Here is a 27266-nt window from a genome sequence, read left to right on the forward strand (position 1 = left end):
GGTGTCAACCGTCAAATATCTGTTAGAGGGAAAGACAGAGGCAGGGCAGCCAAAGAAGCATATGCGAGGCATATGTGATGTGCCGTGGGAACGTGTGCCCACGCCATGCGCGCAGCTCGCCGCCGTCGATCGCCATTCGCCCCTGCCCGCGCGACGCCGCCGCCGCCACGCCACTAGTCGTCGTCGCCATCGTCCAGCTGCCGCCGCCGACCCATCCACCACCCGCCACACCACCCATATCGCTCCCCTCCTCCTCCTCCCAGAAATCCCTTTCGCTTTATTCCTCTCCCGCCAGGCAGACGATAGGATAGATAACCCGGCCCAAGAATCCCACGCAGCCACCACCAATATTCCTCCCAATTCAAAAAAAAACAAAAGGAAAACGAAAACGAAATGGGAAAATAATATTATTAATATCCCATCTCACTGAACGGAAAAAAATATTTTTAATTATTTCTGTTTTCTTAAAGAAAAAAAAAGAGAGGGTGAAATTTGCCATGCTCTGCTCTGCTCCACGATATAACGGGCGGCTGTCGGCTCCCTTCTTTTGCCGTGCACCCAACCTCTGCCCGGTATATATAGAGCGGAGGAGGAGTCCCTTCTGGTACGTGGCGGCGGCGGCGGCGGCTCCCTTCTCCTTGGTCTCCGGCGGCGGCGGGGAGGAGCTAGCAGCTCCGAGGAGGAGATGGCGGCGGCGGGGAATGAGTGGATCAACGGGTACCTGGAGGCGATCCTGGACGCGGGCGCGAGGCGGCGCGGGGAGCGGGGCGCGCCGGCGCTGACGACGCCGAGGCTGCTGCAGGCGCCGGCGCTAGCGGAGGCGGCGGCGTACAGCCCCGCGCGCTACTTCGTCGAGGAGGTCGTCAGCCGCTTCGACGACCGGGACCTCCACAGGACATGGACCAAGGTAACACAACAGCGAGTAGTAACAACTGGCTAGCAGTCGCCGGAGCTGAGCAACCGGCCGGCTCCTGCGCAGGTGGTTGCGATGCGCAGCAGCCAGGAGCGGAACAACCGGCTGGAGAACCTGTGCTGGAGGATCTGGCACGTCGCCAGGAAGAAGAAGCAGGTACGCCGCCATGGCTCTTAGCTGAGAGTTTGAGACCATCTCTTCATCCATTCACCCACTACTCGCGCTTGCTCTGCTTTTCGGTCGATGATGATGATATTTTTTTTCCCTGATCGGAACGGAACCCGTGTTCGTTTGTGTTCCAAACAAATCAAAGATGATCATCGCCGGCCGCCATCAATCGGCTCCCTGGCTAGTTAGTTAGTTAGCCTGGCCCGTACGGTACCCGGGCTGGGTCTCCTGGCCAGTTGCGTCTGGGCAATGGCGGTTGATGGTTTCCTTCTATTTTTGTGCCCTGTTTTTCTTTTATACTCCCTTGGTCCTAAATTGTTAATCCGTTTAGCTTTTTTAGGTACATATAAATTTTGTTTTCCACCTGACATAACATAATGTATATCTAGATGACTAGATACATAGCTAAGACTATGTATCTAGAAATGCCAAAACAACAGATAATTGGGACGAAAGGAGTACAGGCGTATGAAAACGCGTATTAATCTGCAATTCTGCATGTCTGCTACCCTGCCACCTGATTAACTTGACCGAACTTTCCTGAACTTGTACCTTTTTCTGATCGAAATGGATCTAAATAAACTACTGTTTTCTAATCATTTTAGTTTGTTGATTTGTTATGTACGAAAAATTCTATTATTGCCGATAGGTAGAGTGGGAGTACTCGCAGCAGCTAGCGCGGCGACGGCTGGAGCAGGAGCTGGGCAGCCGAGAGGCCGCCGAGGAGCTCTCCGAGGGGGAGAAGGACCGCCCCGACGGCACCCCGACCCTCCAGCCCCCTAGCGCGGCCGACGGCGACCAGAAGCAGCAAAGCCGGTTCGCGAGGATCAACTCCGAGACCCGGATCGTCTTCTCCAACGAGGAGGAGGCGGCCAAGGAGGACCGGAACCTCTACATCGTCCTCATCAGGTAGCACCTAACCAAAGTGATGATGATCAGTGCTGTTATCTAACGGATCACTGGCCGACACGTCACTCGAACTTTTATGTATTTTGTTTCGATGACGATTCACTTGAATAATTGGGTTGCGTCCGGATGCAGCTTACACGGGCTCGTCCGTGGGGAGAACATGGAGCTCGGCCGTGACTCTGACACCGGGGGACAGGTCACTCTCAGCACCCACAAAAGCCATTCCAGATTCAAATTTGTCCTTGAAATTTCCTCAAATTTTAGGAGATTGAGATTTCAAAGTAGAGATTTGTCTTGATTGTGATTTGTTACATCTCCTAAATGACAGTGGAGCTATCTTATTCTTATCCCGGGATACGGTCAAGTCCATGGTCCACTCCAGAAGACGTTGACACGTCTGGCGGACGGTGGACTGGAGCCGAGCCGAAAATGACCGAATTACCCTTCCACCTTTTCATCAAATTTCGCTTTTTTTACCTTTCACTTCCACACGTCCGCAGGTGAAGTACGTGGTGGAGCTGGCCCGGGCGCTGGCGGCCACCGCCGGCGTGCACCGCGTCGACCTCCTCACGCGGCAGATCTCCTGCCCGGACGTCGACTGGACCTACGGCGAGCCCGTCGAGATGATCACGCGCCCCTCCGACGCCGACGCCGACGCCGACGGCGGCGCCGGCGCCGGCGGCGGGGCCTACATCGTGCGGCTGCCGTGCGGGCCCCGGGACCGGTACCTCCCCAAGGAGTCCCTGTGGCCGCACATCCCCGAGTTCGTGGACCGCGCGCTGGCGCACGTCGTCAACGTTGCGCGCGCGCTCGGCGAGCAGCTCTCCGGCGGCGCGGCGGCTCCGGTGTGGCCGTACGTGATCCACGGGCACTACGCGGACGCGGCGGAGGCGGCGGCGCACCTGGCCGGCGCGCTCAATGTGCCCATGGTGATGACGGGGCACTCGCTGGGGCGGAACAAGCTGGAGCAGCTGCTCAAGCTCGGCCGCATGCCGCGCGCCGAGATCCAGGGCACCTACCGCATCGCGCGGCGGGTCGAGGCCGAGGAGGCCGGGCTGGACGCGGCGGAGGTGGTGGTCACCAGCACCAAGCAGGAGATCGAGGAGCAGTGGGGCCTCTACGACGGCTTCGACCTCATGGTGGAGCGCAAGCTCCGGGTGCGCCGCCGCCGCGGGGTCAGCTGCCTCGGCCGCCACATGCCGCGGATGGTCGTCATCCCGCCGGGGATGGACTTCAGCTACGTCGACGCGCAGGACCTCGCGGCCGACGGAGACGGCGACGGCGGCCTGCAGGCGCTCATGAGCCCCGGCAAGGCCAAGAAGCCGATGCCGCCCATCTGGTCGGAGGTAGCCGCCGCTGCTGCCATTGCTCTGGGATTCGAGCAACAGCTAGGAACAGAGCAGCGGTGATCAGAACACTCAGGCCTGCTCTGGTTTCTTTCGCAGGTGCTGAGGTTCTTCACCAACCCGCACAAGCCGATGATCCTGGCGCTGTCGCGGCCGGACCCCAAGAAGAACGTCACCACGCTGCTCAAGGCCTACGGCGAGAGCCGCCACCTCCGGGAGCTCGCCAACCTGACGCTGATACTGGGGAACAGGGACGACATCGAGGAGATGTCCGGCGGCGCCGCCACCGTGCTCACCGCCGTGCTCAAGCTCGTCGACAGATACGACCTCTACGGCCAGGTCGCCTACCCCAAGCACCACAAGCAGACCGACGTGCCGCACATTTACCGACTCGCCGCCAAGACCAAGGTGCGCCGTCCCTTTTTTCTTTTTCTTTTTGAAAGTTCATAAAACTCATACCCAATTCAGAACATGTTCAAACTTGCAGACTAATTTTCTTGAATATTGGCAGGGAGTGTTCATAAATCCTGCTCTTGTTGAGCCATTCGGCCTCACCCTGATAGAGGTAATTAACAATCCATCTCTGAACATGCATGTTCGATTTCAGGTTCAGAAATTTGATTTGACAGTATTTTGTTAGACGAAACAATTTGACCTGATCAGGTGGTTGTGGCCATGTCTCGCATGTACTCCAGGCTGCTGCGTACGGTCTGCCCGTGGTGGCCACCCAGAACGGCGGGCCGGTGGACATCCTCAAGGCTCTGCACAACGGGCTGCTGGTGGACCCGCACGACGCGGCGGCGATCACCGGCGCGCTGCTGAGCCTGCTGGCCGACAAGGCGCGGTGGCTCGAGTGCCGCCGCGCCGGCCTCCGCAACATCCACCGCTTCTCCTGGACGCACCACTGCCGCCTCTACCTCTCCCACGTCGCCGCCAGCTGCGACCACCCGGCGCCGCACCAGTTGCTCCGCGTCCCCGCCAGCCCGCGCGCCGCCGCCGCCGACGACTCGTCGCTCTCGGACTCGCTCCGCGGCCTGTCCATCTCGATCGACGCCTCCAACGACCTCAAGGTCGGGGCCGGGGAGTGCTCCGCCGCGGCCATCATGGACGCGCTCCGCCAGCGCCGCGCGGCGGACCGCCCGGCCGGCGCCGCCGGGGCGGCCGCAGGCTTCGCGCCGGGCCGGCGGCAGGGCCTCCTCGTCCTCGCCGCCGACTGCTACGGCGCCGACGGCCAGCCGGACGCCGAGCGCCTGAGGAGAGCCGTCGACACGGCGCTGGCCGCGGGCGCCGCCGCCGGCGGGCAGCTCGGGTGCGTGCTGTCGACTGGCATGACCATCGCCGAGGCCGCGCGCGCGCTCGGGACCTGCGGCGCCGACCCGGCCGCCTTCGACGCGCTCGTCTGCAGCAGCGGCGCGGAGCTCTGCTACCCGTGGAAGGAGCTCGCCGCGGACGAGGAGTACGCCGGCCACGTGTCCTTCCGGTGGCCCGGCGAGCACGTGCGCCCCGCCGTGCCCAGGCTCGGGAAGGCCGACGGCGCGCAGGAGGCCGACCTCGCCGCCGACGAGGCTGCGTGCTCCACGCACTGCCACGCCTACGCCGTCGCGGGCGCGTCCAAGGTGAGGCGGCCGGCCGTTTCTCGCTGGACATCCCGTTTCGTCTCCTCCTCCATCCATGGCGACAGCCAGTTCACGATCGGAGTTCCTGCTTGGGATTCTGCAGGTGAAGAAGGTCGATTCGATCCGGCAGTCGCTGCGGATGCGCGGGTTCCGCTGCAACCTCGTGTACACGCGCGCGTGCACGCGCCTCAACGTCGTCCCGCTCTCGGCGTCGCGGCCGCTCGCGCTCCGGTGAGAATTGAGATCATTCTCGTCAGTCGTCACTTCGTCAGGCTGGGACACGCGCTCCCTCGACGTGGCCTGTGGGCGGCCATGGCCATTTCTGAGACTCTGCTGCTGCGACCTGCAGGTACCTGTCGATAATGTGGGGCATCGACCTGTCCAAGGTGGCGGTGCTCGTCGGCGACAAGGGCGACACGGACCGCGAGCGGCTGCTCCCGGGCCTGCACAAGACGCTGGTCCTGCCGGGGCTGGTCAGCCACGGCAGCGAGGAGCTGCTCCGCGACGAGGACGGGTTCTTGACGGAGGACGTCGTGGCCATGGACTCCCCCAACATCGTCACCCTCGCCGAGGACCAGGCGGCCGCCGACATCCTCAAAGCCATCTAAGAGACTGAGACCTGCTTTGTTCCAGCAGCAGAGCTGCTACTTCCCCACTGCTCGTGGATCCACTCTGCCGGGGTTATTTTGGGCAGTTGAAATCTGTCAAAGGTGGCTGCAAAATTGCATGACCGTTTTTTTTTGTCCCTTCTAGTTTTGCCGTTTTGGTCATATTTCATCCGGAGTAAGCAATAAGGTGTTTCTGTAAATACTGCAAAGAAATACAGGGACAAAAGGATATAAGATTGCCGAATGAGAATTTGTGCAGTATTTTACGAACCTGTCTGACTAACACATCTACAATAAGTACACTTGTCCCTAAAGTAAGATTTAGTTGTCGGAAATAGACTTCCAATAAATCCAACTCCATCCGTTAAAAATTATGTATTATTTTGGATTTTCTAGATATATAGATTTTGTTATATACCTAGATATATGCTATGTCTAGATACACGGTAAAAAATACGTATATACAAAACCTAAAACAATTTAGAATTTGGAGGGGGGCAGTATACGCCCGTTTTACTGATGGGGCTGGTTAAACTTACCTAGACCATAAATTTTTGCCAGACTCCATTGGCCCTGCTCAAGCCGACTGAAAACGGATCATCTTATCAAATTGAAGCTCTAAATACCTCGGTTCCCCACAAACGTACTTCTTTTTTCTCATTCTCTTCAAAAATCATTAAATTTCTAGGTGAAGTTATGCTAAAACAATATTAAGTTAGCTGAATTTCCCTTATTTCAGATTTGTCCGATTTATCCGATAATCGGATTTGTCTATGAGTTGTAAAGGGTCTAAAGTTTTAGCCTATAAATTTTAAGGATGAGACATGGAAAAAGGATCTATTTATATGTTTTTAAGCTAATCAGATATTAGAACCATGATACATTATTCACACCTAGACTCGTCGGCTGTTATTTTTTTACCATTATAACTGCAGCCCTCTAGGCCTTGGCAAGTTGGCATCAAACCCCTTCTTGAACATTTCTGATGGTTTCTTTGCACTTAATATACTGAACCATATTTCTGAATTTTTTCCCCAATGTTGTGTACTTGTGTACGATTTAGCATGGACCCCTCCTCCTTGCATGGGCTTGTTGGCCCAACCAAATACGGCCCAACTGGCACTACCGTTGCAGCTTCCTCTGCTTCTTTCTTCCCGGCCGCAGAGGCTTCCATTCCACAACCACCCTGCGAGCCCACCGCCACAGCCTCCCCCTGCTCTCCTGGGCTCCTGGCTCCTACCCCCATGCCTGCGCCACCGCCCCCGTGGCGCTCCTGGGCCTGGGCGGCCTTCCCGTCGCATTCCTGCACGCCATCCTCCGCCGCGTCCCGGGCCCGGATGATGGTTTTAAATAGCGGATTAAGGGGTTTAGCGATTGGATTCAAAAAATAGCTAATAGTGGGCTAAATGAAGCTATAGCGGACTATAGCGGCTAAATTACACATGAATTCAAATAGCGGTACCATGCCTCAAATAGCTATAGCGGGCTATAACGAAAGTTATAGCGGGAGATTTAAAACCTTGGCCCGGACGACCGCTGCCGCGCGTGCGTGGCACGCGGCGGCGGACGGACTGCCGCCCATGGGCTAGACGCGCGCGCTCCCGTGGCTCCTGCTCCCCACGCCCGCCCCGACGGCCCCACTCGCGCCGCCTGCTGCGCCCTCGGCGGCTGCGGCGTCCACCGCCACCTCCTCACCGTCGCCCCGTGCGGGGCGCGCTGCTTCGGCTCCCACGACGGCGCCTGGCTCTTCCTCCACTTCCGCGAGCCGCGCAGCCACCAGCTCCTCAACGTCCCCACCGGCCGCGCCCGCGAGCTCCCGGCCGCGCTCCTGGACCGGACCGGCCCGCTCGCCCACGACATGGCCGTTCTCGCCGCCGCGCTCTCGTCCTCGCCGGACGACGCGGGATGCGTCGCCGTCGCGATCGTCGCATCTGGGCTGGACGACCCGGCGGCGGACGCGGGGGCGGGGTCGCGGGCTCATCCGCCGCCGTGCCGCCGCGCCGCGCCCACGACCACGCGGCCGCTGCGTCGCGTTCTGGCGCATGGGCCCTGGGGTGGCTGCGGGGCTACGATATCGAGCCGCCAGGCGCCGTAGCCGCCTTAGACGCGGAGGACGTCGTCTACCACGACGGAGCCTTCCATCTGCTGCTCACCCACTCTCCTCCAGCCTCCAGGCTCCGGCTTGGCTTCTCCCTTGAGGCAGCGGCAGGTTTCCGGCTAGATCCTGAGTTGATCAGCTTCAGATTATGTTAATTGGGCATGGTGAGATGGTTTCCCACTGCAAAATTCAGAGTCAGATGGTTTCTGAATGCAAAACAGGAATGGAATTTTGTCAGAGCTCTGTTTTTCCTGGTCTATACTCACCATCTACCACGGAACTGGATTTGCACGGAACCTGAACCAATGTAATTCAGTTTCCATTTTTCTTATGGAGTTCTCTGTCTGGTCCAGAGTAGGTGAACGCTGATGCCACATTGACTCACATAGTCCTTTCCACGTGTGGATAATTTTACATTTCAACTCTATGCAATTTACTGAACTATTTCCAGTACACATGGAAAATACAAACTTTTATACAATTTTGAATCCTTAAAGCCTTGTTCGGTTGCAAGGGGGGAAGTGGAATAGAGGGGTTGGGAGGGATTAAATCCCCGACAAGTCAAAATTCCCTCGATCCATTTTCAACCCTCCTAAATCCCCTTATGGAGGGGATTAACCTAACAAGACCTTAGGAACATAACACAAATTGCTTCACACAAATACACCACATTCTGACTTTTTTAGAATAAAATTCTGATTTTCTGTATACATTGTTGCTTAAAATTGGTCCATACTCAGTATTTCTTAACAATGGTCAACGTCGAGTGGCACGCGCGACGTGTTCTCTCTTATATCCGGCTCTTAGGTCCTATTTAGTTTCAATAAGTCTCCCTACTTATAAGCCAAAAAATAAAATAAACTACTTATTTTGTCAAACACTAGGGACTTATAAGCTAGGGACTTGTAAGTCATAAACAAGTGCACCCCTGTTTAAAGTGAAATAAGTTACTTTTTTGTGCAACAAGTACTAATTTATAAGTCACTGCAACCAAAGAAAGGACCATAATAAATAAGTCACGGACTTAATAAATTAGGTGACTTATTGGAATCAAATAGGACCTTACCTCCCGTCCGTTAAAGGTGGTCCCTCAGAGACCAAGTATTTCCTTTTCTTTTTCTAAGAGCATTTCCAAAAGTGCCTAATAAGTCCCTCTAATAATCAGTTTTGGCCCAAAAACAAACTGAAAAACAAAGGTCCAATAGTGCCCAATATTTGTTTTTATTTTTTCGCGTCACCAATAATAGAGCTATTATGAGCCAAATTTTTACCTTCTCTCTGCACTCCCAATCCCTCAGTGAGAAAAAAAAGGCCATGTGGAGAGGAGATGGAGGGGCGAGGAGATACCGTGCCCTTTTTCCAGGAGAAATAAAAAAGTATTGATCTAGTTTATGTTACTTTTTTTTGCAAGTTTGTCAAATATTTAAGATACTATTGGAGAGGCGGGTATTTTGGGTTAATTGGATCCGTGCCATTACAATTGTTCGAGTTCAGTGATCTACCATTATAATTCGTCTATTTTGAACCGTGCCATTATAATTTTATAGCTCTTCAAAACATACCATTACTTACCCCTTTGATGCGTTTTGAAAAAGTATTAGACCAAAATGCCCTCATCTTCTTCCTCTCATCCCCTCTCTCCTTCCCCTCTCTCTGGTGTCCGGCTCTCCATTCCCCCTCCACCCCCAAATCGCACCGCCCGCCCAATGGCCGCCTCGCCGCCGCCATGCCCCACGGCGCTTCCAGAGGCCCTCCTCACCCTCGTGCTCGCCACCGACATGCTGGTTCCCCCGCGGCGACCGAGCTCGACCTCTCCCAGTTCGGCTTCTTCCTCTCCACACTCGACGCCCGGTTCCATGTCCGTCGCCAGCTCCAAGACTTCGATGTCACTTGCGCGTGGCGGCCGGGCAGTCAGCGAGCGCCGCCCCACTCCCGACCAGGGCCGCATGCGCGAGGTCGCGACGGGCCCGTCTCGCGCGACGAGGCGCCGGAGCTGGGACTCCACGTTGGACGAGGAGCGCCTCAGCAGTGGGTTGCCGAGGAGCGGCAGGTCCGGCGGGAGGCGGGCGCCGTTCTTGCCCCTGCGGGCCCCGTGCTGGTTCGCGAGCAGGAGCGCGCCGAGGGGTAAGAGGAGGGCGAGCGGTGGAAGCGCGGGATCGGGCCGGAGAATGGGCAGCGGCTGTGAGAGAGGAAGGGGGAGAAATGAGCTGGGAGTGGAAGGTTGAATATGGGGATATTTTGGTCCAAAATCTTTTAGAAACACATCGAAGGGATAAGTAGTGGTATGGCTTGAAGTAATGTTAAGTTTTAATGGCACGGTTTGAAATAGACGAATTGTAATGGTATATCAATGAATTCGGATAATTGTAATGGCATGGATCCAATTAACCCTATTTTCTATGCCTAAAATTCTTTTAGCAAGGTCCCAATATTGATTTATTGGGAGTAAAAAATTGGGCACTCTCGAAGATGCCCTAAAGAATATAAAGAAAACATGGTTCCCAATTAGTAGTAAGTTTCTGTTAGCTGCTACATTTTCGGGCATAAAAGCACTAATCCATCACTAATGAAACTAGGGTCATGTTTTTTGAGATGAAATTTAATTATTCATACAAAATATAAATTGAAAAACTCGCCCTAGCTCAGTAATGGAAAGATCACATTGGATGTTTTTTTCCTCTTCCTCTTCATTCCACATTGTTTTGTCCTAAATACGTTTCTATTCGAAAAATTTTGTTACGAGGAAAATAGAAACAACTTAGCATTATAAATTTAACTAGCCTATTGTAGCAGCACCATCCAAATTAAACCGGCTTAAATGCACCAACCATCATCTTAATACTTAATCAAGTTACTGTGCACTTAAAACGGTGTAACCTGACAGGCTGTCGGGTAAAATCCCGATTAAACTACTGTACTCCAGGATCACAATTGCACTTAGACCCGTACAAAGACGAGCACAGGTGTTACCAGCATACAGAAATCTTCAAAATAATTTACAACACCAGTTTTACATAAAAGTCTTAAATACAAACAACAGAGTTCAAACGCACAGCGGAAGTTAAAACTGAGTTCAAAATACAATACGATCGCTACGACGACGATAAAAGGTGAGCTCCACATCCTGCCCACCGATGTGACGCCAACCTGCCCAATCTTCACGGGGAAGACGGGGCCCACTCGACGGTCCAACCTGGAGGAAGCGGCTGTCCAATCCAGGACGCACAGATCTCCTCGAAGTCCGCAGGGACACAACCTGCTCAGAAGGGTTACACCAACAACCCTGAGTATACTAATACTCAGCAAGGCTTACCCGACCTTGGGTATACTTAGCCCATTACCTAGACATGCAAGGCTTTTTGGCTCTGGAGTTCTTTTGCTGAAAAGCTGCTAGAAGTGAATCCTTACTTTCAATATTTTAGCTCCATTTAGTATACCAAGTATTACTAAGTTCGCCTATTCATCTAAAACACACATGGTGGAACAGATTATCTTTTAGCAACTTCCAAACCAGTCTTTTCCATTCCGTTTTCATTCCACTTTCTTACTACGATGTGACAAAGAGATCAAGGCTCTCATAACCGCGAGTCACGGCGAATCGATCCGATTTAACCTTGCAAGGTGGACCTAACTCACACGACACATGTAAGCCCCGTCGGGCCACGTGCGTCAACTGTTTCCACATTACCACGGCATCTGAACTACACCTGCTAAAACCCAGGTGATGGGCCCCTCGCAGTGAACTCCCGGAGAACCCGGAGGCGGCATCCTATCCAACACCCGCCAACTCCCACGCCCAGCGTAGCATGGCGGAATTCAAATCACCGCTGTAAGGTGGTACACAGCTTACCGGTTTCGACTACCTCCTACTTCCGGTATGTGGTTAGTACTGTTCAATCCTCGATCAGCACTGCCAACAACGGAACGGTCCTCAATCGACACAGGCGGAGCTTACTTTCCATCCATTCCATACCAAAACCAACTCATTTCCGCCCGGTCTCCATTTCTCTTTACTCAACAATTCATTTCAAGCCAAAACTAAGGGATCAAGATCCTAAACTCGCGAGTGACAGTAATCACTCGACTTCTACCGAAATCCTATTTAGCAGAGCATTTCTACCGACACCTGCATACTAGTATAGACCCACGGTACCTAGGGAAAACATGCATACTATGGTTCCATTCAACTCCTAGAACATAAATGCACAATACTTAAATAAACATTAAATAATTAAAATAAGGTTATGCTCCGGGGCTTGCCTTGCAGGTCAGCGGGGTTAACTGGGTCTCCGGGGGCGTGCTCAACGGCGTCCTCCTGCTGCGCTCCTGCTCGTGGCTCCTGGACCGGCTAAGCAACTAGCTCGTGGATAGCGTCGTTCGTGGCGTCTACACGAATAAAATATGTCATGCAACAGATAGGACACAGAGTAATGCATAAGTGCTTACGATGCGAAAACAAAGTTCAAACATTTAGCCTGAAGTGTTTCCAACGAAAACAACTACTAAAACGACTTAGGTTAGCATGGATTAACAGGAGTTTGCTTTGCATGCATGAAACAATTAACTAACCCTAGCAAGTAAACAAAGTATAAATAGATCTACCCAAAAGCGCATAGCAACAGGCCATGAAACTTTTACAGTGGACTACACATGAAATGAGTAAGCCACTGCGAATTTTTCATAATTTTTAGAGTTATAGAACAAGTGGTACAAAATAGACTAGGTTAAACACAATTTGAATTTTCCCTAGAGCAAAAGTGATAAAATGCATGCTTATGTATTTTTCCTCTGAAGATCATAATTTTATAAACCTAATAAAATTTGTTTGGCATTTTTCGCATTTTTCTGTGATTTTCTACGCAATTATAAACTTTCAGCCGAAAATAGAATAATTAAACAAATTGAAAAACATAAAAGAGGGGGGCTGACAGCCGGGGCCCACCCGCCAGCGAGCCCGGCCCGCCCCCCTTCCTCTGCTCCCCGTGCTCCAGGCCGTGGCCGGCGGGACGGCCAGACACCGCGGCGGCGGTGGCGGCCTGGCCCGCTCGCGGCTCGCCAGCGGCGCGGCCTGGCCCGACCGCGGCCCAGGCAGCCCGGCGGAGCCGGCGCCCGCGGCGGCGCGGCAGGGCACGCGCTCAGCGCGGCCCGCGGCGGTACGGAGGCAGGGCACGGCGGCGCATGGCCGTTCCGGCCCGGCCGGCGGCGGAGGCGGCGTCCAGGCGGCGGTGTAGCGACCTGTGGGGGCCGGCGGCTGTGGGGCGCGCGGGATGCGGGGCGCGCGCGGGGCAGAGCGCAGGGCGCGCGTGGGGAAACAGGGCGGCGGCACGCGTCGGCGGCGGCGTTCCGCCGGCGGCGGCGCAGGGCGGTCACGGGGTGGGGCGGCGCGAGGTCCAGGGAGGCCAAGCGGCCTAGGGGCGCGCGGTAGGGGCGAGGGGCGGCGCCCAGGGAGGTCCGGAGGCGGCGGCGCGTCCACAGTGGCGCGGCGGCGCTGCGGCGGCGATAGCGCCCAAATCGAAAGGGGAAACGGACGGGGAGCAAGAGGAGGTCGCGGGGAATCTCATCGGGGGCTCGTTTTGCGCGAAGGAAGGCCGGAGGAAGGGCGTCGGCGGAGAGGGGCGGAGCTCGGCCAGTGAAACTTCGACGTCGAGCTCTGCTCGCTTCCGCTCGCTGCTCCGAGGAAGGAGAAGGGAGGAACGGGACGGGACAGGAAGCTTCAAGGCGTTCGCGAGGATAAGAGCGCCGACGCCGAGGTCGGGCGCGATTGCCGACGCGTGGAGCGGCGCCGACGAGCACAGTCGCCGGTATGGCCGGCGAGCGTCACAGTGCCGAGCAGGAGATGCACTATTTCTTCGTTTAAATGATTTTAACTCGAATTAGACTAGTTGAAACTCAAATTTTCATATGGGAACTTGAAATTTGGCCAAAATAAAAGTTGTAGAGGATTAAAAGATCTACAACTTTCGTTTTTGGCTGAAGTTGATTTGGAGCTCGGATCAAGGACAAAAACGAGACCGAACACAGCTAAGTAGATATTTACTAAGCGAATGCGATTAGCGTTAACGACGAATTTGAGTCCACGCTTAGCGAGTTAACTCTTGATTAGCGAGACGATTAACACAAGGGTGTTACAGCCTTCCCCCCTTAAAAGAATCTCGTCCCGAGATTCAAGCATGAGAGAATTCAAACAGGCGGAAAGGGTTCGAAGATGTAGTACCTGAATGAGCATTTAAAAACTCCGGATACTTGGATCTCAGGAATTCCTCTTTCTCCCAAGTAGCTTCATCTTCGGAGTGATTACTCCATTGTACTTTGTAGAATCGGTTGGTGGTGCGACGAGTAACTCGATCCTTGCGATCAATAATCTTGATAGGATGCTCAGTATAGGTGAGATCAGACTCTAATTGAATCGAGTCGCTTTCTACAGCTTCCGTCGGAACTCTAAGGCACAGTCTGAGTTGTGACACATGGAAGATGTTATGAACTGCAGAAAGATTCGCTGGAAGATCCAACCGATAAGCCACAGGACCGCATTGTTCTACAATTGGATATGGACCGATGTAGCGGGGAGCTAGCTTGTCCTGAAGCTTTGTGCTAAGTCCCCTCCTGAAGCAATCTTGTTTCTTCTCATCAGTGTCCACATGAAAACCACCATACTGGGATAGCTGGTTAAAGGTCTGAGCATATTGGAGCACGGTGTTGTTTCCTTGCTTCAGAGCTAGGAACTCTGCCATCTTTCTCCTCATCAAGCTTGTCGGGATGTGGTGGGCTTTAAAAGCTGCCACAAACTCATCCCAGGTGAGACGTGTACCAGCGGGAAGTAGAGCCTTGTGATTGACCCACCATATTTTCGTAGGTCCTCACAGCTGTTGCGCTGCAAAGGCGGCTTTGTCCAACTCTGTGCAATTGAGGATGCTGAACTTATCCTCAATGGTGCGAATCCAGGCATCAGCCTCAAGGGGATCATCGGCCTTATGGAACAGAGGTGGCTGGGTGGCCAGAAAACCGACATAGTCAGTTTCTGCTGGTGCTAGTGGGGGAGCATGTCGACCTCTGCCAGCATTGACCTGGGCTTGCACCAGTTGCCTTATCAACTCCGTCTGCTCGTCGCGGTCAGCGATAAGAGCTGCAACGGCTTGAGCCAAAGAGGGAGGTTGTTGGGGTAGTGCTTCGTGATTCTCATTGTCATGATTATCACCCATCTGCAAAAATAATCATTCCCATGGTTAACCATTTCGCTATCAGGACTAATTCATGCAATTTAAAGAATGTGCATATATAATATGAACACACAGCATGAATCCTTCCCCTCGCGATATGGTTCACCAAGGGAAGATAAACTAACTTGCTTTGGTTGAAAGCGCATCAACCAACAAATTTCGTCCAGAGTAGCTCTAACGTATGCAATACTAAACATCGCTCAACAAAAAATTTTTCAGATTTGAAGACGGTCGAAGCGCAACTCATGGCTGAAATTTCACACACTGACAGAAAAGATCATCACGGAAGTAAAATTTACATTAAGCAGCCACGCTGCTTCAGCTGGAACAAGGTTCAGTACAAACCAAGCCGTGCTACGGCATCAAACTAGCATGGGAGAAGGGTTCACAAACGACCCTACAACACACCACTACTAAAAGAAAGGTCTTGCCCGACCCGGCTACACACCACACTAACTAGGGGTTACCCTACATGACTCGAACTACCGAGCCACAAAAGAATTCTCAACCCAAGGTTAGCCTAGAGCACTATGTTGGTCATCCTACCCAACTATCCTACAGTTAGGCTACACTGCAAGGGGAGAATCAACACTATCCCGCTGCGTCCTCACGGAGTCCCAGGTCCCGACTCGACTCCAGACACTCCCTCGATCTCCTCAGGGTCCTCTTCCTCTTCTTCTTCTTCTGGCTCCTCCTCTGCTGCATCAGCCTCCATCTCTGCTGTTGCCTGCACCAGAGCCTGGGCGTCCTCAATCCACTCCTGGGCCTGCTGAAGCTGCCCCTCAAGGTGCTGCACCATCTGAGTCCTGTTCTCTAACTCCTCCTGCAACTCCTGAATCCTGATCTTCCTCGCTCTGGACTTGGCCTTCAGGGCCTTGATCTTGTCCTGGGTACCAATCATGTGCTGCTCATGGAGCTGAGCCTCTCGAGCCTTGCTCCTGCATATCGCATTCTCCTCGCAAAGCTGCTCATACATGTTGCTCAAAGCTGAGGAGTAGCTGAACGAGAGTGCTGTCCTGACATTGTAGTCGGGCATCATGTAGTTCAGGTTGCGGTTCACCCGATCTGTATAGGCCTGAGTAGTCTCATCCCTCAGAGGAAACACACTGTAAGGAGTATCTATCACCTCTGCATTATGCTTCTCTGAGAACTCCTCAATAGCCTTCCTAGCTGCAATCTCCCAGGAGTCTGCCAGCTTCCTACCATAGACAGTGAGCTGCCACGAGTCCCAATCCAAGCGAGCGGGGCAAGCAGGAATCTTCACAATCATCTGACAGCGCTCGGTGCCCAGCAAGCTAGACTCGTGTCCGGAGTACTGTGGGGGCTCAGTGTAGTCAAACGCCCTGAGCATCTGCCACAGCAGACGAGGAAAGTGGCCGGTATGGAGGGCATTGGAGTGCGCCCAACCCTCAGCGTCCACGATCACGTGCGTGAAGCTAGCCATCTGTAAGAACACATAGTGCTAACATAAGTCACAAATTTGTTTAAAAGAACAGATTTAAACTTGGTAACGCAACACAAATAAATTTTTAAGAACACATAGTAAAAAACATGGTGATCCAAATAAATTTTTGCGAAGCGCAACTGAAGTCACAAGACAACAACAACTCAGGAATGCAAGATGCAAGATGCATGCCACGTTCTAGCGTTTCTCACCCAAACAAGTACCAAGAATATGGTATACGAGAACAATCGGTGGCACGTTTACGTACTCTCCCTATATATAGACTAGTCGTTCTTACGATCAAGGATTTTATAACGCGCTTACGGAGTTAGTTTCCTGCAGAAGAACACAGAGACAGATATAAATATCCATTTCTGGACCCTTCGTGCCAGCACACACGAACGGCCCCCATGTGTCCTACGCCACACGGGTAACGCATATGCAGTTTCCCACATATTCACACATACATTACCATCCACTATAGAGATGGCACCCAGACGTTCGACGCTGAATGGGCAGCGCTGCATACGTCATAACAACGTATTCACTTCCCGTACACTCGCCTTACGGGACATCCAAGGGTAGACGTGTCCCAAGGGTCACGGTCATGGCCAACCGCATGACAGGTTTACATCTCGTAACATTGCCTTACGAAATGGCCGTGATCACAATCACACGGCATGAAATCCGCACTCCATATCAGGCGGCAGATAGCGACAGGCTCATTTGAATTGAGCCTTATCACCTCCTCGTATGCTCATCATACGGGACCCGCGCACGTATGAAACACGTGGGCTATTCTAAGGACTACCAGAATGCTTACCTTGCTTACCTCAGCGTAGGTGCGTCATTACCGAAGTAAGGTTTAACAAAAAGTAAAAGCTGGAAGTGCTGGAATAAAATAGATACTTAGTTGCCACCTAACTTATAAAACATAATTAGGGCATACGAACTATCTATTCTATTCCTTAGCGCATCTAGCGTCAACTTTTCGAAAACTCGAAATCGTTGCAAGGTAATCACCCAGTGCAATTTAGAGCTCTGATGCCAGCTGTAGCAGCACCGTCCAAATTAAACCGGCTTAAATGTACCAACCATCATCTTAATACTTAATCAAGTTACTGTGCACTTAAAACGGTGTAACTTGACAGGCTGTCGGGTAAAATCCCGATTAAACTACTGTACTCCAGGATCACAATTGCACTTAGACCCGTACAAAGACGAGCACAGGTGTTACCAGCATACATAAATCTTCAAAATAATTTACAACACCAGTTTTACATAAAAGTCTTAAATACAAACAACAGAGTTCAAACGCACAGCGGAAGTTAAAACTGAGTTCGAAATACAATACGATCGCTACGACGACGATAAAAGGTGAGCTCCACATCCTGCCCACCGATGTGACGCCAACCTGCCCAATCTTCACGGGGAAGACGGGGCCCACTCGACGGTCCAACCTGGAGGAAGCGGCTGTCCAATCCAGGACGCACAGATCTCCTCGAAGTCCGCAGGGACACAACCTGCTCAGAAGGGTTACAACAACAACCCTGAGTATACTAATACTCAGCAAGGCTTACCCGACCTTGGGTATACTTAGCCCATTACCTAGACATGCAAGACTTTTTGGCTCTGGAGTTCTTTTGCTGAAAAGCTGCTAGAAGTGAATCCTTACTTTCAATATTTTAGCTCCATTTAGTATACCAAGTATTACTAAGTTCGCCTATTCATCTAAAACACACATGGTGGAACAGATTATCTTTTAGCAAATTCCAAACCAGTCTTTTCCATTCCGTTTTCATTCCACTTTCTTACTACGATGTGATAAAGAGATCAAGGCTCTCATAACCGCGAGTCACGGCGAATCGATCCGATTTAACCTTGCAAGGTGGACCTAACTCACACGACACATGTAAGCCCCGTCGGGCCACGCGCGTCAACTGTTTCCACATTACCACGGCATCTGAACTACGCCTGCTAAAACCCAGGTGATGGGCCCCTCGCAGTGAACTCCCGGAGAACCCGGAGGCGGCATCCTATCCAACACCCGCCAACTCCCACGCCCAGCGTAGCATGGCGGAATTCAAATCACCGCTGTAAGGTGGTACACAGCTTACCGGTTTCGACTACCTCCTACTTCCGGTATGTGGTTAGTACTGTTCAATCCTTGATCAGCACTGCCAACAACGGAACGGTCCTCAATCGACACAGGCGGAGCTTACTTTCCATCCATTCCATACCAAAACCAACTCATTTCCGCCCGGTCTCCATTTCTCTTTACTCAACAATTCATTTCAAGCCAAAGCTAAGGGATCAAGATCCTAAACTCGCGAGTGACAGTAATCACTCGACTTCTACCGAAATCCTATTTAGCAGAGCATTTCTACCGACACCTGCATACTAGTATAGACCCACGGTACCTAGGGAAAACATGCATACTATGGTTCCATTCAACTCCTAGAACATAAATGCACAATACTTAAATAAACATTAAATAATTAAAATAAGGTTATGCTCCGGGGCTTGCCTTGCAGGTCAGCGGGGTTAACTAGGTCTCCGGGGGCGTCCTCCTGCTGCGCTCCTGCTCGTGGCTCCTGGACCGGCTAAGCAACTAGCTCGTGGACAGCGTCGTTCGTGGCGTCTACACGAATAAAATATGTCATGCAACAGATAGGACACAGAGTAATGCATAAGTGCTTACGATGCGAAAACAAAGTTCAAACATTTAGCCTGAAGTGTTTCCAACGAAAACAACTACTAAAACGACTTAGGTTAGCATGGATTAACAGGAGTTTGCTTTGCATGCATGAAACAATTAACTAACCCTAGCAAGTAAACAAAGTATAAATAGATCTACCCAAAAGCGCATAGCAACAGGCCATGAAACTTTTACAGTGGACTACACATGAAATGAGTAAGCCACTGCGAATTTTTCATAATTTTTAGAGTTATAGAACATGTGGTACAAAATAGACTAGGTTAAACACAATTTAAATTTTCCCTAGAGCAAAAGTGATAAAATGTATGCTTATGTATTTTTCCTCTGAAGATCATAATTTTATAAACCTAATAAAATTTGTTTGGCATTTTTCGCATTTTTTTGTGATTTTCTACGCAATTATAAACTTTCAGCCCAAAATAGAATAATTAAACAAATTGAAAAACATAAAAGAGGGGGGCTGACAGCCGGGGCCCACCCGCCAGCGAGCCCGGCCCGCCCCCCTTCCTCTGCTCCCCGCGCTCCAGGCCGTGGCCGGCGGGGCGGCCAGACACCGCGGCGGCGGCGGCGGCCTGGCCCGCTCACGGCTCGCCAGCGGCGCGGCCTGGCCCGACCGCGGCCCAGGCAGCCCGGCGGAGCTGGCGCCCGCGGCGGCGCGGCAGGGCACGCGCTCAGCGCGGCCCGCGGCGGTGCGGAGGCAGGGCACGGCGGCGCGTTGCCGTTCCGGCCCGGCCGGCGGCGGAGGCGGCGTCCAGGCGGCGGGGTAGCGACCTGTGGGGGCCGGCGGCTGTGGGGCGCGCGGGATGCGGGGCGCGCGCGGGGCAGAGCGCAGGGCGCGCGTGGGGAAACAGGGCGGCGGCGCACACGGAGCAGGGCGGCGGCACGCGTCGGCGGCGGCGTTCCGCCGGCGGCGGCGCAGGGCGGTCACGGGGTGGGGCGGCGCGAGGACCAGGGAGGCCAAGCGGCCTAGGGGCGCGCGGTAGGGGCGAGGGGCGGCGCCCAGGGAGGTTCGGCGGCGTGCGCGCGGAGGCGGCGGCGCGTCCACGGTGGCGCGGCGGCGCTGCGGCGGCGATAGCGCCCAAATCGAAAGGGGAAATGGACGGGGAGCAAGAGGAGGTCGCGGGGAATCTCACCGGGGGCTCGTTTTGCGTGAAGGAAGGCCGGAGGAAGGTCGTCGGCGGAGAGGGGCGGAGCTCGGCCAGTGAAACTTCGACGTCGAGCTCTGCTCGCTTCCGCTCGCTGCTCCGAGGAAGGAGAAAGGAGGAACGGGACGGGACAGGAAGCTTCAAGGCGTTCGCGAGGATAAGAGCGCCGACGCCGAGGTCGGGCGCGATTGCCGACGCGTGGAGCGGCGCCGACGAGCACAGTCGCCGGTATGGCCGGCGAGCGTCACAGTGCCGAGCAGGAGATGCACTGTTTCTTCGTTTAAATGATTTTAACTCGAATTAGACTAGTTGAAACTCAAATTTTCATATGGGAACTTGAAATTTGGCCAAAATAAAAGTTGTAGAGGATTAAAAGATCTACAACTTTCGTTTTGGGCTGAAGTTAATTTGGAGCTCGGATCAAGGACAAAAACGAGACCGAACACAGCTAAGTAGATATTTACTAAGCGAACGCGATTAGCGTTAACGATGAATTTGAGTCCACACTTAGCGAGTTAACTCTTGATTAGCGAGACGATTAACACAAGGGTGTTACACCTATCAACCCATGCTCCCGCACGGGCTAATTAGAATTCATATAAAAATAATAATTATTACTAATAATTATAATTATCTATCTCAGGCCATCTTCTATGTATTAAATATTCTAACACATACTTTAAAACACATATTTATCACTGTCTAGTTGCAATAGATTTTATTTTGTATCACATCTGCATGTGTCTTTGATATATATTTAATTGAACCATTTATTTGTGAATTGGTATTCTTATTTCTTCCATCATACATGAATATATGGTGACACATGGTAGTATTTTGATAGAAATGGTAATATAAATAATATATTAATAATAACACAAACAGTAATTAGAACTTTATATTTGGTTTACTTTGATATTTTATTATAATAATATATTTTAGATTCATATTTAGGGGTTATTTTAACTTTTAATAATGAAATTATTGCATAATTTATATGCAAATTTAGGTGGTTATTTGCACTATTTTTATAATAGCATAGCTGGGTAATTTACATGAAAATAAGGAGGTTATTTTAGATTTTTTATAATGACATAAATGGGTAATTTAGATACACATTTAGGGGTTATTTTAGTGTATTTTCATAATAATAGAGGTGTGTAATTTATTAGCAAAGATAAGAGATTTAAGGACTATTATGATTAGAGTTGTCGTATTGATAGCTGGATACTTCTAATTTTTATCAGAATTTTTAGCATTTCTCTATTTTTTTAGAGTGTACACGTAAGCTTCAAACGAAATCTCCAACTAGTAATAGTATGATTACAATTTTGAACAATATGGTAAATAATTAAAATAGAACAAACCAATGTAATTGCTGCCCTACCCGCAAAAAAAAAAGAGTAACTGCTGTCCAACAAACATTTGCTCGTGTATCTAAAAGAAACATTTGCTCGCGGCCTCCTCGATCGGCTGCTCTGCTTCTTGCTTGCTTCTTGAACAGCTGGCTCCTCTTCCGCCAGATTCCCGAACAAGAAGGGATTTGAGTTCGAGTCCAACTCCAACGCCTTCCTCCACCTCACCAATCGCCACACCGTCTTCTCTACCACAACCACCCCCGCTCGAGGCAGCAACACCCCCGGCCCCGGGCCTCCTCTGTTGGAAATTTATGATCTCAGGATAACAACCTAGATCTGCATGGCAAATAATTTCCACAAATTAGAGATAACATACCAAATAAGTCATGTACCGTGATTGGCAGGTACACCTAACGTTTCCATCTATAAGTCGGCCCCGGTCCCACAGTGCTGTATATAAATATGAGGTAGAGGGGAACCCTCTCTAATCCTAATCAGTTAATCTCGCGATTAGCGAAACACCAATCAATTAGAGCGCTGGAGGGGCTGGAAGCGCGACTTCCTCATCTACTTCGTGGCATGCACAAGGAGGAGTTGCTGCTCGTCAAGAACTTCATCAACAGAGAGATCTAAATCTCTCCAATGGTGAAGATTAAGTCTATTTCATCTACATCAGTCATCAGCTCTACTACTACAATTTCAGTGGCGTTCATGGATTCAAGAAGCTCTGGTCAGTTTAATCTAATTAATTCAGCATTAAGTAATTAGTGATCATGATTAGACTAAGCTAAGATCCTGTTTATAATTAATTATTTCTATCAATCGGTATCAGGAGCCTTCTTAGATCTGTCATGATCCTAATCCAGAGCCATCAAGTTCTTAGCCTCTGATTAATGTCAATTTAGATCTGTTCCGTGCTTAATCATGGGTAATTAATTCTGGTATGGATCTAATCATTTAAGTGCTATATGCAAATCAGTGCAATGCAATTAGTAGATTGGATCTACTATTCTGTTTGCGTGAAATAAACACATATTGGATCTGTTATGTGCAATTAGTGATGTCCAGCGTGATGTGTGTGCTGATTAATGTTCAAATTAATTTATTTTTGTGTTTATCTACCTGCGACTAAGCTTCTGCAGTAAAGTTTTTTATGGGCGAATTAGATTAAGATGCATGTTTATGAAGTCTGAATTATGTTCGGATTAGACGCTGATTAATGCAAATCTTAATCTAATTAGACTAAGTACCTCGGATTAGATCTAAATAATTATCTTAATGCTAATTTGTGATTAGACCGAGGCAAATTAAGATCTACTTGATGATTAAGTCAAGTAATTAAGGTTATGGTTTAAGATTACTTAATCAGTTCCCCAAATTAGCCCACTGTTAAGTCAAATTCCGCAAAATTGAAGTCAAATTCATGCAATTAGATGTATCAGAAGCATTGAGAAGAAGGGGAATTGCAAATTTTAGATCGCATCAAGAAATCCCAAATTGCTTGAACCCTAACCCTAACCCGAGGTGAGGAATCCTACCTTGGCAGCGACCATAAGTTGGTTCGGCATGAAGGCACGGTACCCCAGTGGAGCCCCTCGACGGCATGCCGCGCGTCTCGGACGCACGCGCACACCGGCGAGAGGGCCCGCAGGGGCACCTTGTTGGCCGGCGACGCATCAGGAGACCTGCTGTGGCCCGCGCATGAGGGCGCGCGGTCGAAGCCCGCACTCGCGACTCAGGTGGCGCTGGGCCAGTGCGGCTGCGACCGACGGCAGCGCTCGTGGCGTGGGGCCCGCGCATAAAGCGAGCGCGCTCGGCAGCACGCGGCACCCACGGCGCACACCACGGCCTGCGGCCCGGCACCGAGCCACATCAGGCGGCGGCGCATGGCCTGACGCTGGCGGCCGCGTGGCCCGTGCATGAGCGGCGGCCACGGGTGCGCCACAGGCCGGCGCGTGCAGCACGCGCAGCACCCGCGCGAGGCCATCCGGCCGGCGGCGGGGCCAGAGCGGCCCGCGCATCTGCAGGCAGGCGCAGCTCCTGCGGAGCTGTGCCTCACCCGGCCACCGGCGCACCCACGCAGGCGACGCGTGGGGCGGCCGGGCGGTGCGCGGCTCGCGCGGTGCCCTGCGGCAACAGCGGCGGTGCATCAAGGGCGCACGCAGCACGCTAGGCTGCGCAGCCGGCATCCCGGGGCTCCCGCGACGGCCGTGCCCAAGGCATGAGGTGCGGCAGCTGCTCATGAGAAAAGCAGGAAAGGGTGAGTGAGGGGAGCTCTCCGACAGCCGATTCCCTTATATACAGAGCCAAATCAGTTGATGGCCCTCCGATCGAAATGAACGGTCAGGATAGCTCCGCATTAGGGTTTCGACCAGATGGGCCGAACTGGGCAGATAGCGCACCCCTAACGGGCCAAGCCGTGTTGCTGGGCCATTTTTCTTCTGGTCCGGTTTTATGAGCTTTTATTCTATTTAATGTTTAATAAAGCCTAGTACCCTGCTGATTAATGATATAAATCTTATTTGGCTTATTGTTTATGCTTAAAGATTTTATTTAATTATTTTTGTACTAATAATTACATGCCTTATTTTTTTTAATGCCCATGAGTATTTATTTCATATTTAAGATATCTATTGTTTATAACTTTGCAAATAAGTTTATTGCTTAATTTATCTATGATAGATATTTCTCAATTATGAATAGTGATATTTTCCATAATTCTGATGTTATAAGGTCAATTTAAAAATAATTATGGAAAATCATCATTGATAATGAGTTCAATTTCGGGCTATTGATGAGTCTTGTTTTTCAGCACAATTAATTCATACTGTTAGATGTGCTTGTTAAATGAGAAAGAATCTAAAGATTAATGAGCCTTATCTTTTGTAAGTGCAATAAAGTTTAAATTTTCAGTGCAATTAAGTTTAATAAGGTTTTATGCACTGATTATATAATGCAAAGTTTAAGATTTTATAAGGCTTATATCTACAGTGAAATTTAATCTCTTTATGATTTATGTGTTATTTCACTGCTTAAGTTTGAGTTTAAAATTCCAGAATAAGTGTATTTGCCTTAATGTTTTCATTATGCTTTATTGATGAACATTGCATTAGTTCGCATTGTTTAAGCTGAAAAATTATATTTTCCACCATGTGCAATTAAGATGCTCTCTAATCAAATGGAACCATCGAGAAGTTTGATTAGAGTACACTTGTAATTAATTCTGACCATCGTTGTTTTAATTATGAGTTAATGATAAGTTTCGTTTGTTTTCCCCATCGGTGATGCAAATTGAAACTTATGGCATGATTTTAATCAGACCATCGTAGGGTTAATCTTGTGCCTTTATGTGCATCTTGTTGTAAAAGATTATTGAGACTTCAATTTTATGATTTTTCAGTGAATTATGAGGGCTTGCTCAGCACCATTGAGCCCTTTGATGGCACCAATTTTCCCAAGCGGAATAAAGAGGTGCATGCTGTTCTCAAGGTTCTGGACCTTGATTACGCACTTTATGAGGATAAACCTGTTAATCCTTCTATAAGTACTGAGAATCATAATGAGCAATTAAGTTGGAGAAATAGTAAAAATCCAACGAATTTGCAAAATTAGTTATAAAACATTCGATCTCAGATGCCATAAGGGGAGCATTTCCTTATAGGAAGGATGATAGGGAACTAAGTGTTAAGGAGTTTATGAACTCCATTAAGGAATGTTATAAAATTAATTATTCCAACTTCCTCATAAATAAGCTGTCTACCTCACGTTATGATGGGCGCAATGGACTAAGTATACACATTAAGAGCATATACAATATGGCTGCTGAGTTGAAAGCACTTGGCAGGTTCATCTCTGATGATCTGCTGGTGCCATATCTTATGGCTCCTCTACTAGAGAATTATAATGAGCATGCTCAAAATGTGGATACTCCAGTAAGATATAAGTTATGTGAGTCACTTCATCAAATGCAATGGAAGGATAATAAAGTTGTCTCATAAGCTCTTTTAAGTTAAAGTTTCCCCTAAATTTTGGTGGATTGATTGAGATGTATTCCCAGTAGGTCATTAAATCTGACCCATAAGATCAGGGGAGTTCAAGGGGAGCAAAGTTTAATGATGATGATGATGATGATGAAGATGTTAAATGCTTCGCATTAGTTTTATATATTTAGCCATATTTGTTTTCAGTAATAAGTGATTCTGAACATTTGCTAAGTTTTGAAATAATAAGTATATCATCATTGTTGATTTTGCTATCTTGTCAAGGAATTATTTTATTTATTTCTTGCATATTGTGTAATGCTTCAATAAGTTGTTGATGAGACCTTGTCGAAATTGTGATATTATTAGTTAAATCACATTTCGAAGGGGAGAATTGGAATGTCTCATCAAGTATAAGAGATACTCCAGTTGTAATGTCTCATAAGAATGAGAGATACTCCGGTCATTAGATGTAAGACTATAAAGAGTTATCACCATATTTTATTTGCCCATAAAGATTGATATTCAAAAGGCTGAATTAGAAAATCGGCTCATATAAAGGGTGAATATGATGGAGAACGCTCTAAAAAAAACTATTGTGACAGGAGAATTACTCCATAAACCCAATTGTCTCAAATAAAGTTAAGTGTGACTTTATTCATTATTCTGGCCATCGCTGATTAATGGATACATGTTCACAAAGTTTTGTTGCTCTAGTTCATTTTAGCCATCGCTATTTGACTAGTTCAATGAAGCTCGAGACTTTTGAAGTATGGCTTATATTTATCATTTCTGGCCATCGCTGTTTGGTAAATATTTGACCATAAACTTTGCTGCTCTGGTTCATTTCTAGCCATCGCTAGTGTGATCTTGATTAGTAAAGGAAATTGATCAATGGTATACTAAAGATAAAGAACTTATGTCATGATGAGCTACCATTTATGGATATCCTAATAAGTCTGAGGGGTACCATTTCTACCACTATAATTGTCTCAACTATTGTGTTTCTAAAGGAATGCAAAGATCAGTTGTTTCAACTGTTGTGTTCTTAAAAGAATGCAGAGATTAGTGGGAGCTCACAAAGGAGGAAGAGATGATTTGGAGAGATGTGGGCTTAGTTACCCCGCATCGATGATTCAAGTAGCAGAATCTCATAATATTTAACTCATACCATTAGTTAAGTAAACCTCCATCTTAAGCTACCATATATTTTATTGAGGATTCTCATAAGTTGATTAATCCCAACATGAATATGTGATATATAATAACAGTTGATGTTGGCATAAAAGAATGACCTCATTCGTTTTGAAGGTCACTATAAAGGAGGCCATAAATTGAGTCTATGAGCTTTAGTATAAATTTGTGATGGAATCAAATTAGTATCTTGCCATGATCATGATTCCGAAAGAAAATTAAAAATACTGAGCTTATAGCTTACCATGATTAAATGTTCATGGATAAAGGTATGTACTGAGATTAAGGTGGAAAAGTTACTATCCTAATACTTAAGTGGATGATGCTCTACTAAGTAAAGTGGCGATTAGAATATGCTACTAATATTGTGAGATTTCCTATCATCATTAAATTAAATTTAAAGTAATCTTGGTGAAAGCCTCTTATGTTTTGGGCATCAATGTACACTAAGATTGGACCAAGAAAGTGTTAGGATCATCACTTGAGATGTAAGTTGTCTAAAGTGATACAATAAGAATAAATATTAAGATATGTTGTTCTATTAACAAATT

General features: G+C 49.6%; 1 protein-coding gene across 1 annotated transcript; it reads left to right on the top strand.

Moving 5' to 3' along the window:
* Positions 1-541: 541 nt before the first annotated feature.
* Positions 542-5830, top strand: LOC120685802 (probable sucrose-phosphate synthase 5). The gene is made up of 10 exons (XM_039967897.1): positions 542-907; positions 980-1069; positions 1731-1990; positions 2123-2186; positions 2491-3336; positions 3436-3744; positions 3848-3901; positions 4032-4952; positions 5056-5183; positions 5302-5830. The coding sequence occupies exons 1-10, from the start codon at positions 686-688 to the stop codon at positions 5558-5560; spliced, it is 3153 nt and encodes a 1050-aa protein (XP_039823831.1). The 5' UTR covers positions 542-685; the 3' UTR covers positions 5561-5830.
* The last annotated feature ends 21436 nt before the right edge of the window (positions 5831-27266 follow it).

The sequence above is a fragment of the Panicum virgatum genome, chromosome 8N (genome assembly GCF_016808335.1).
Source record: "Panicum virgatum strain AP13 chromosome 8N, P.virgatum_v5, whole genome shotgun sequence".
Taxonomy (NCBI): domain Eukaryota; kingdom Viridiplantae; phylum Streptophyta; class Magnoliopsida; order Poales; family Poaceae; genus Panicum; species Panicum virgatum.

Bases quoted from the DNA above. Each gene is read 5' to 3' on its own strand.
- LOC120685802 (XM_039967897.1), top strand. From the start codon at position 686: ATGGCGGCGGCGGGGAATGAGTGGATCAACGGGTACCTGGAGGCGATC. The intron at 908-979 runs GTAACACAACAG...GCTCCTGCGCAG, and splicing joins TCCACAGGACATGGACCAAG to GTGGTTGCGATGCGCAGCAG. The intron at 2,187-2,490 runs GTCACTCTCAGC...ACACGTCCGCAG, and splicing joins ACTCTGACACCGGGGGACAG to GTGAAGTACGTGGTGGAGCT.